This window comes from Trichechus manatus, unplaced genomic scaffold (assembly GCF_000243295.1).
Source record: "Trichechus manatus latirostris isolate Lorelei unplaced genomic scaffold, TriManLat1.0 scaffold00180, whole genome shotgun sequence".
NCBI classification, from domain to species: Eukaryota; Metazoa; Chordata; class Mammalia; order Sirenia; family Trichechidae; genus Trichechus; species Trichechus manatus.
Window position 1 is genome coordinate 924,553 of NW_004444116.1, and position 11,566 is coordinate 936,118.

The 11,566-nt window shown below is 38.1% G+C and overlaps 1 protein-coding gene across 1 annotated transcript; it reads right to left on the bottom strand.

Moving 5' to 3' along the window:
* Positions 1 to 9,243: 9,243 nt before the first annotated feature.
* Positions 9,244 to 10,185, bottom strand: LOC101360877 (olfactory receptor 2B2-like). The gene has a single exon (XM_004387064.1). It carries the CDS (start codon positions 10,183 to 10,185, stop codon positions 9,244 to 9,246), a length of 942 nt encoding a protein of 313 aa, XP_004387121.1.
* Between the last annotated feature and the right edge of the window lie 1,381 nt (positions 10,186 to 11,566).

Genomic DNA, 11,566 nt, shown 5'->3' on the forward strand with positions numbered 1-11,566 from the left:
TCATGCCAGTAATACAAGTTAAATATCCCTTTCTAATTACTGTATTTTGTTTCTGTTTGTTACTGCCTTATATATTAAAGTTTGTAGGGAACTGCTTACTAAATTATCCCTTTTAGTGTCCTAATTGATACTTTCATGGCCTGCAAGAGTTAATGAACAATGAACTTTAAACATCTCTCAAGTCACCTGATAGCTAGTCAGTGTTTGGTAATCATTAATGTGCCATAACTACTTCTTGTGTCTTATTTTGGATTCTTTTCTGACATATGGAAGAAACACCCTTAGGTTTCAAAAGCTAATCTTTTTCTTTTTTAAAATTTAGACTTCATATATATCCTCCAAGCTCCAATTCATATTCAGACTTTGAGGCTTTGGATCCTGGATCAACAGTAGCTCAGAAAGGAGGGGAGAGACAGCTTGTTCAGGAGCAAGGCAGGGCTGCCGAATCTGCAGGAACCCGCCACAGTCACTGGCAGTCATGCACATCAGTAGGGTTCCTCACAGCAGACTCAGCAGAGACTCTGGACTGCCTGTCTAGCCAACTGGACAAAACAAACCAGAATTTCCGCTAACATGGATCTTGGGCTTGATCACTGCTGCTATCTCCCAGAAAAGGACCTCAAACAGGGGACTTGTGTTTCATTTACTTTGCACCGTTCCACCAAGCCACACATTTTCAACAGGCAGAGTATACTGTACACTAAATAAGGCTATCAAGTCAGGCACGATAGGCTTACATTTCTCTTTGCTTTGGAATGAAAACCTATGCTTAAATGAGAAATTTTCACAGTGAACAGAACACTGGGCTAGGATTCAGGATACCTGTATTTGAACTTTAACTTTGTTACTTTATGCTGTTAGATAGCAAATCACTTAGCTCTTCTAGGTCTCAAATTTCTGTAGTTGTTCAAGTGCAGCTTGCATCGTGATTCTTCTGAATTGCTCAAAGCACCTTGCATAGTGGTGGGTACTCATCAGGCCACAGGGGAAAAAAAACAAACTGAAAACAAAATGGAACAAACAAACAACAAAAACCCCTGGAGACTGAAAATTACTTGAGAGAGTTCAGAAATTGATGATATTTGCTGAGCCTGATCTTAAAACTTAACTTTATTTGTAAGAAGTCAAAGTATTTGATTCAGATGGACTTAATGACCCTGGAGGCTAGATTACCTTATTTTAAACCAAGTGAGCTCTGTTTACAAAACTAGTGTTTAATAGTGAGAGAAAAATTTGAACTGTAAGCAATTTCTACTAGATATGAATTCTTTCAGTGATTCATCAGGCATTGATTGCACACCTACTATCTGTCACTGTGCTAGACAAACGGTATGAAAAGATAAAAATGATATCTATTCTCAGAGTGTTAGCTCAATCTAGTGGGGTGAGATTTTGGGCTAAGCTTGTTTTGTTTACTATCCTATTTGATCTTCACAACAATCCTGTGAAGTAAGTCCTATTGCTATCTCCTCCTTCCTGATGAGGAAACTGAGACACCAAGAATTAGATGAATTGCCTAATAGCACACAAAATTGTAACTTGTAGAGCCTAGATTCACACCCAAAGTGTAGGCTGTGAACTATTCTCCAGCTTCTTCCTACACTTTTGTATGAACTTTTTATTCTTAAAAAAAAAAAAAAAGAAAAAACAAGATAATATTTTGAAAACTAGAGACAGAATTTGGCCATCAAATGTAAACAAAATAATTTAGTTATGCAAATCTTCTCTTGTATATATTATCATGAGCGGAGATTTACTGAATACCAAAAGATTGGTATTAAAAATGAAAGTGCAAATAGGAATAGAAATCTTAATTATGAACTGAGGAGACGAAAAAGAAGCAAGAAACAAAACAAGCAAATGCCCTGACTACTAGAAGAATAGAATCAGAAAACGAATGTGTCCTCCACATGAGCAAAGATGTTTGAACTACAAAGCTGTGTAGTAATTAAAAGATCCAAGCTACTCTGAGTGACCATTGGAATTGAGCAAGGCTTCAAAGAAATATAAAGCTGTAGCAACAGATCAACATAGAATCCTTGGTTCTAAAGGAGCTTTCCAAACCATCATTCATTGTTATAATTTATTGGGTGAGTTTAGTAAAGTTATTCAATCTTTTTTTGCATTTTCCTGTTTTGACAGTTGGTTTAATCAGGTTCAAATGATTTGCCTAAGATACCGTACTAGGAAATATGGTACATTTCCTAAATTCCCCTGCAAAAGCCTTGGGCACTATACTTTGGTTTGCCAAGTTAGCATCTATGAAAGGGAGGATAAGTCATAAGTCTACTTTAATGCCTATTCTTCTCTTCAGCTATGATTGTTCTTTTAAATTCCTCCTTTTTGCCAATAAGGTGGCTTAAGGCAAAGAGAGGGGAAGAGGATGAGGATGGAAGACAGTCTGAGAGAACTGTCACTGAGTGATGAAGGCCTTCAGCACATCTGACCTCTTCCTTATCGAAACCCATTCTGCTCTATCTTGGTTGCAAATGAGAAAGGTTACTATTGCGAAGATGGATCTATATATCCTCCCTCTGAATCTGAGAGGGGTCTGTATCTACTTCAATCAGTAGAATATGACAGAATTGACACTATGTGACATCTGAGGCTACGTCCTAAAATAACATGCAGCTTCCACCTTGTTGGTTAGAACTCAGTTTTGTAGTTCTGAGCCACTGTATTAAAAAGTTTGATTACTCTGAGGCCACCACGTTGTAAGGAAGCCTAGGCCACACGGAGAGGCCACTGACAGGTGCCCTAGTTAACGTTTCCAGCTGGGCGGAGCTTTCAAATCATTCCAGCCTAGATGCCAGACATGCAAGTGAAAAAGCCTCCGTGTAATTCCAGTCCCTAGCCATTTGAGTCACCCCCAGCTACTTGTGTCTTCCCAGATGAGGCTGGCCCAGACATTGTGAAGAAAATCCATCTCCTATGTAAACCAAAAAAACCCATTGCCTTCAAGTTGATTCTGACTCATAGCCACACTATAGCCTGTCCAAATTCCTTACCTACCGAACTCATGAGCATAATAAAATCGTTGTAGTTTTGTGCCACTAAGTTCATTACACAGCAGTAGATGACTGGAACATCTTTGTATTCCGTATCTGTTGGAGTCTCTGGATTGTGGGCTCTTTGAGGGCAAAGACCATTCTTAATTCACCTTTACATATATCCCAGCACTGTTACTGGCAAGTGATGGCTCTTAACCATTTTTGTGTGTGAATAAATTGCTTTGGTCAACTAAATGGAATCTTGAACAGAAATTTCATTTTCTCAATCTTTTTTTAATTTCTAAAAATTTCTACCTCTTCATGTACCATTAAAGGAGCCCTGGTTGCACAGTGGTTAAGTGCTCAGCTGCTAACCAAAAGGTCTGCTGTTCTAACCCACCAGCTGCTCTGTGGGAGAAAGATGTGGCAGTCTGCTTCCATAAAGATTTACAGCCTTGGAAACCCTATGGGGTGCTTCTACTCAGTCCTCTAGGGTTGCTACGAGTCGGAATCGACTCCATGGTGATGGATTTTGGTTTTGGTTTGATGTACCATTAAATGCTGGGTATCACAGAGGTTAAGGTAATCGTGTAGACTCTTCAAACCAAGATAGAGAAGGGAGAAATGACACAAAATTCTTTACATGTAAAAAATTTTACCTGCAGAAATATCTACACAATTATCCTATGAGAAAAGTTTGAGATCAATGGGAAAATAACTTTTTAAACACACTGAATAAAATGTAAATATCTTAATGGATTTTCCTAAAACTCACAGGAGTGGATTAACCAGTAACCAAGGTATACACTGGCCTACAGTAAGAAAGGTATACACGGGCTTACAGTAAGAAAGGTATGTATAGGCTTAATTCTGTTTACTTATTAATATGTAGTGCACAATTTCATATGCATTTCACATCTTTGATGTGATGAAAAACAGGTAAAATTGTACACTACAGATTAGTAAGTAAGCACAAATAAGCTCGTACATACTTTGTTAGTGGGTAATCTGTCCCTGCTCACAGTACACAATAATGCATACAGCTTCTAAAAGTTGGGAAATTGCTTATGAATGTTGACTGTATAGCTTGCCTATCATTTCTGCAACCCCTCTCTATCCCAGTAGGGCATATCACTATGTGGGGATCCTATCATTTATCAGGTGGTATGGAGAAACTAAATTTGGCATATGAAGGGGTGGTTTTGGGATATCAGTGTATAACGTTTGAAAGGGCTGGCTGTTCCAAAGGTAATTTACAAGGTTAAGGAACAGCTGGGGATAATCTGAGAATTGGTATGCCCACCTGGTTAAAACAGAGACTATCAAAATTTACAATAAGCTATAAAATTAAATAAATTAATACCCATTTTAGGGCTTGTGATGGTTAAAGTTTTGTGTCAACTTTGCTGGGCCATGATTCTCAGTGGTTTGGCAGTTATGATGTAGTTTGGTGGTTGTGTAATGGTGTAATCACCTCCATGATGAGACTGATGTAATGTAATCACTTCCATGATGAGATCTGGTATGAATAGCCAATCAGTTGAAAGGAAGTTTCCTTGGGGGTATGACCTGCATCCAATATATGTGGACTTTCTGTCAAAGCTCACTGGCTTTTGCTCTGCTCTGGATCTTGCATTTGGCTTATCAGCATCTACCTCTATTTCCTTGGACCTGAGCCAGCAGCCTGCCATTTACCTGCTGATTTTAGATTTGTCAGCCTTCGCAGCCTGTGAGCCAGCAGCCTCCCATCTGACCTGCCTATCTTGGGTTCTTCAGCCCCTGCAGCTATGTGAGTCAGGAAAAGCCTCCAGCCTGACACCTAACTCACGGACTTGGGACTTGCCATCCTCTGCAACCGCATGAGCCATTTCCATGAGATAAATCTCTCTCTCTCTCCCTCCCTCCCTCTCTCTTGCTCTATAAATATATATACATATACATACGTATATATATATAAATATGCTTCCCTGGTTTTGCTTCTCTAGAGATACCCAGCCTATGACAGGGCACCAGCCTAAGACAGGTCACTCACCTGTATATAATCAAATATACCTAAAAGGGAGCACTTTGGATAAATTTTACATATAACATAAATATATCGTCTGTCCTAGTGTCTTTATTATTAGTGCATTTCAGATATGGGTATATTCCCAAAATAGTCTCTGCCTCCCCATTGCCCCTTGTGATTACATTATCTCTGCTTTGAATGTCATTTATGTATGCTTCCTTACCTAATAAGACTGTAAGCTCCTAAGATAGAAAATTGCATTCAATTTATCTTCATACATCACTTCACTTTCATGATATTCAGTATTGTTAAATAAAGAGGTTATGTTACGCTGTCTGTGCTATCATAATCTGCCAACAAGAAGACTTTTAATAAAATTTTTATTCTCCAGGAGCAAAACAAGTTGAAATTTAGAACTTTGAGTATTTTTTTGAGTGTATCCTTTGTTATTAATTTTTTGAATGTACATGTAATGGGTGCAAAAAGGTCCCTGGGTGGTGCAAACAGTTTGCTCTTAGCTACTAACCAAAGAGTTGGCATTTTGAATCCACCCGGTGACACCGCAGAAGAAAGACCTGATGATCTGCTTCTGTGAACATTGCAACCAAGACAACCCTGTGGAGTAGTTCTACTCTGTAACACATGGGATTGTCATGAGCCAGAAAAGACAGGACAGCACAAGATGACAACAACAACATAAGGTGGCTGTGAGCCTGAGTCCACTCTGTGGCAACTAACAACAACAACTGTATCAGTCTGGTATCTTTATAAAAATAGACAAAGTTACTTAGTGTTTGTTGTTCTAGATTAATTTGAAACAGATTCCAGGATCATGTGTGTGTGTGTGTGTGTGTGTGTGTGTGTGTAGAATATGTATATTTTAATAATCACAAGCTAGCTAATAATAAAATATTTATAGAATTTTGTTATAAGTCACTTTCAAATGTACCAATAAGTAATGTATTGAATCAACGAATAGCTCATTTAAAAATATATATAAAATAGCTCAATTTTCATCACTCTCATTTCTCTGCTATTTTCTCATAATTCTTGTACAATGATTTTGAGGTCACATCCAAATTTGTCTCTGGTAACCTGGTATATTTTTATTTGGACTTTTAAGATATTAATGTATTTTCATTAGGGAAAGATCTTTCGTATTTCAATGTATTTTTCTAGTGCTTGGCTTCCATTTTCCCTTTTAATTATAATTCCCATTGATAGAAATAAAGTATAGGAACTCAGCAAAAGTTTTACTTTAACTGTTAGCACAGCAATTCTTTAGGTGTGATTAAGACTGAAATCACTGAACTCACCCATCAAAGTAGTTTTAGATAATTGAATTGTCCTAGATTTCTGGTTAGCCCAGCAAGGAATGGTCTATGCTATAGCTAACATGCCTTGCTGCACCTGGATAAACACCTCAGGAGAGACAGAACAAGATACTAAACTAATTTGCCAAATGGCTACTTGACTCCATGTATCTCCACCCTCAGGCTTCCCTTTCCTAGATACTTACAGCTAGTTACCCTCAGGTGTTGGATCATGGATTAAGTCTATACTGTTAACCAGGTTAACAGTACTCATTGTCATTGTAATAATTGTAGGAACTATTAAATGTTGTGTTAAACTTTTGACAAATACCATTATCCAAAAATCCCTTTTAATACCTATGAGAAGAATAATGTACATTGACAGCACTTATATTTCAGACGGACTCAAGCCCACTCCTTGAGTAAACCATCAGATGTCAGATTATTTCTCTAATGTGGCCTGCTCTGCACTAACCCTCAAGTAATAAAACTACAGAAGCAATAGGTTAAAGCAATGACATGGTGAAGATGTCAGGTACTGCCCAGCTATCTCTTCATAATATTCCACTAATATTTATAGCTGCTATTCATAGTCTGATCTCCTTCTTCTTGAATGCACAGTTGGAGGCAACAATCAAGAAATCAAACGATGTGTTACATTTGGGCAAATCTTCTGCAAAAGACCTTTTTAAAATATGAGAAAGCAAAGATGTCATGTTGAGGACTGGGGTGTGCTTGACCTAAGCCGTAGTATTTTCAACCACCTCAGATGCATGTGAAGGATGGACAATGAATGAGGAAGACTGAAGAAGAATTAATGTCTTTGTATTAGGGTGTTGGAAAAGAATACTGAGTATACCATGGACTGCCAAGAGAATGAACAAATCTGTCTTGGAAGAAGTACAAACAGAATGCTCCTTAGGAAGGAGGATGGCACAAGACTGGGCAAGGTTTTGTTCTGTTGTACGTGGGGTCACTATGAATTGGAGTCAACTTGATAGCACCCAACAACAATAACAACTTTTTCATGCACACAGAACCTGAGGTCTTAAAGGATTATTAAATAAACAGCCATCCAGAATAAAACATATGCTCAAAGCCCATGGAGAAGAAAGTCTTATTTCAGAATAGTAGTCAGTGAACTGATCAAACAATTTCTTTTGAAATCCTTGATCAAAAGGAGGGAGTGTTAAAATTTGAATTACCTAAGAAAGTCAGAAGTGGTCGATTTGAGGTTTGAGTATGACTCCTCTGTGACTAGTTTCATATCCACCCTAGCAACAGCCATTTTCTGTGCAGGTATAATCATGAAACTAACAAATGTCTGGTAATGATGATGTGCCTACACTGCAATTCTAAGACAGGAATGTCCGGCAATGTTGACATAACTACACTGCAGCACCCACCCCTGTCACATGCCCTTGTAATTACCAAACTGTAACCAATCTAAGGGAGCCCTGGTGGGGCAGTGGTTAAACGTTCAGCTGCTAACCAAAAGGTTAGCAGTTCAAATCCACCATCCACTCCTTGGAAGCCCTATGCGGCCTTTCTACTCTGTTCTATAGGGTCGCTATGAGTCAGAATCGCCTCAAGAGCAACAGGTTAGCCAATCTAAGAAAGATACGTACATCCTTTTAAGTCAATTGGCTTATGAGCTTCTGTTATAGGAAATCCTGCCTTGTCAGTTCCCACCACAGGAAGTCCTGCCTTATAATGATCTACTACCAATCAAGTAATGTCTTTCAATGATCTAAGCCTGTAATTACCAATCAAGTAATGTCTTTTAATGATCTAAATTAGTAAATACCAATCAAGTAATGTGCTTCATATTCTTTGTTCCCCCCTTACAAAATGTCACTGCTGAGTCTCCATATTGGATTACTAGATTCCACTTTATGGAATCCAGTCTATCCCCTACTCAAGCTGATTCTATATTTTCAATAAATCTCTCAATTTTACATTAATCAGAGTACAGATGGTTGCTCTCTGACATATCACAGCAAACACTAATGCACAGTGTGTGAGCATAGTCCTCAGCATTTTGACTAGCTTTGAAGATGAGATGGAACTAGTGTAAGTTACAGTCTATGCTATTTACCTCAAGAGAATTAATATGGTATTAACAAACTTTTCATCTTGCACAAGAAAAATGCATGCAACAAGCAGTGGACATCATTATATGATGTGCTATGTTTTCTGGTTTAGACTAAGCGTTTTATGGGTTAAAGGAGATAGTAGAGGAATCGTGGAAATTTTTTTTCAAAGAACAATTTTGAATAATACCCAAAATGTAGCTAGAATTGTACTGGGAGAGTGGATAAAATAGAACAGTTCAATTAAGGAGAAATAGTGCAGAACCATGGCAAGAGAATGAAAGATGTAGGTAAAACTGTTGAAGAAAACTCATTGTGGATTTTATTATTGGGTTGATGGGAGAATGATGCTAAAAATTTAAGCTAGGGCTATTGACCTTACATTTATAATTTAGAGGAGGGGGCTATGGATGGTTTTATGGCTTTCTGTGAGACCTCCTACAATTATCTGAAAAAAAAAAATGTATGTGTGTTTGTGTGTGTGAATGTGTTTGTATGTGAATAAAAATATTATACTTCTGGAGACAGGGTTCCTAGCATTTATTCTAGTCTCATAGATGTCTACTCTTCACCAAGTATACAAAACAGTGGTATAAAGCTTGAGATCTTAAAGATTTTAAGGTTATACTACTTTGGGAATCTAAAAAGACCAGTTGTGGGGACTTGTGCAATGAATACATTTAAGCAGTAGGAAAAAAAATATGTTCTCTGTCAATGAAATTTTATTTGAGGACGATTACCATAATGGTCCTAAGAGTAGCAAAAATAGAGTAACTAGGAGAGAATTTAATTATTTAGCTAAGTAAATTTCAAGTCTTTAGCAAGGCGTATCATATTTCTTATTTTTTGATCAAGAAGACCCTCGCAACCAAACCCTTAAAAGCTCCCTTTACATCTTTGTTTCTAAGTGTGTATATAAGGGGGTTCAACATGGGTGTGAGGATTCCATAGAAAAGGGACACCATCTTTCCACGGTCCTTGGAAGCAGGAGATGGTGGTTGCATATACATATAGATTGCAGTGCCATAAAAAAGTGACACCACAATTAGGTGGGAACCACACGTCCCAAATGCCTTCCGCCGACCTTCAGCTGACTGTATTTGCAACACCGCTTGGGCAATGAAAGCATATGATATAAGGATGAGTGTCAAGGGTATTAGAAGGAATAGCACACTGATGAAGAATAGTTCAGCTTCATTTACTGTTGTGTCAACACACGACAACTTGAGCAGAGCAGGGACTTCACAGAAAAAATGATCCACTTCTTTGTGGCCACACAGTGGCATCTGAAGGGTCAAGGTGGACTGCAATACTGAGTTGCTAAAGCCACTAATCCAGGATGCAGCTGCCAACTGGAGGTACAGCCTTTGGTGCATGATGATTGAATAATGGAGAGGCCGACAAATAGCTACAAACCTATCAAAGGACATGACAGCCAGGAGAAGACATTCAGTGGAACCCAAGGCCAAGAAAATGAAAAGTTGGGCCACACAGCCACCATAACTAATTACCTTTCTGGTGCTGCATATATTTATCAGCATTTGTGGAACTGTACTTGTGGTGTAGCAAAGGTCCAGGAGAGACAGATTGGTAAGAAAGAAATACATGGGGGTATGGAGTTTGGAGTCCAGACGTGACACAAGAATTATTGCAAGATTGCCTAAGATAGTCAAGATATAGGAAACCAGGAACACCACAAACAGCGGAAGCTCCAGCCATGGTCGATCTGAGAAACCTAACAGGATGAATTCCCATAGGATGCTCTCATTTACCTTATTCATGTTAAATGGTTCAACTCTTGGTACCCTGAAATATAAAAAGCCAGCAATTCAATAAAGGCATAAGTATTGGCTATGTCAGTTATTATAATCATTTTGCTAGCAATTTGCAGAAATTTATATAACAACACTATCAATAATTTGAAAAATGTATGGATAAAAATATAAATATTTCTTTCCAAGTATTTCAAGTGAGTTTTCTGTATTTGTAAGAGTATATTAGCAAAGTGAATTTCAAAAATTTAAAAGTATATCATCGGTTTCAATGTTCACAGAATTTATCCTTTGATCTTTTGTTGTTATGTAAACACATTGTTCTCACTTCTATCCACCTAGATACCTACTATTAGGTATATGTAGACACAGTTCCTGCCATTTGGTATTTCTCCTCAATGTCAATGAGATTCCCTGATTATGTGAATCAGTTAAATTGTTTAACTCCACACCTTCTGCAAAAACAAACAAATAAACAAAAACCACAATTTATCTAGCAAGTTATCAGACACATTTGAAGGAGATGTATACTTTTTCTGTGAGTAGCTCATAGAAGTTGTATAGCATTATTTAATAACACAGAATTTGCTGTCTGACAGGCCTGGGCTCATATTCCTACCTCCCCTGATTAGTTACATTGCCTTGGGAATGTTTCTTATCCTCTGATCTAATAATACTTTTTTAAGTTGTCTTGATGTGAAGTATAAGTGATTTATTAAATGAACACAGCTTAGCCTCTGACATTTAGAAAAAGAGCAGTGTGGATGAAAAGAACTATAGTGATCCAAAGTTTCTGAGGGGCTCAGAGAGGAATTACTTAGGATTTTTAAAACTTTAAATTTCCTAGGGTTACTAATGGAAAAGAAAGAGGGCAGCAGTGGTTCAGTGGTAGAATTCTCACCTTCCACACGGGAGACCCAGGTTCAATTCCTGGCCATTGCAACTCATGCACAGCCACCATCTGTCCATTAATGAAGGCTTGTGTGTTGCTATGATGCTGAACAGGTTTCAGGGGACTGAGAAGGACTAGGAGGAAAGGCCTACCTATCTACTTCTGAAAAATGGTCTCAGCCCAAGCCAATCATGAGAATGGCACAGGACTGGGCAGCTTTTCGTTCTATTATGCATGGGATCTGTATGACTCAGGAGATGACTCAATGGCAGCTAACAACAATAACTAATGGAAAATGGTTCTGCAATTTGCAATCTCACCTTTCCATTCCCGCTATAATCCCCAAACCATCAACCTCATCAACAGGGATCATAGTAACCATCTGAAGTGAAGTACACATGTGATCTTTAGTGTAAATTTCCTGGTGTAGTGTCTGGCACAGATAAACACAGCCGTGTATTGGAAGTATGACAGTGATGCAGGACCTCTGAGATGTTT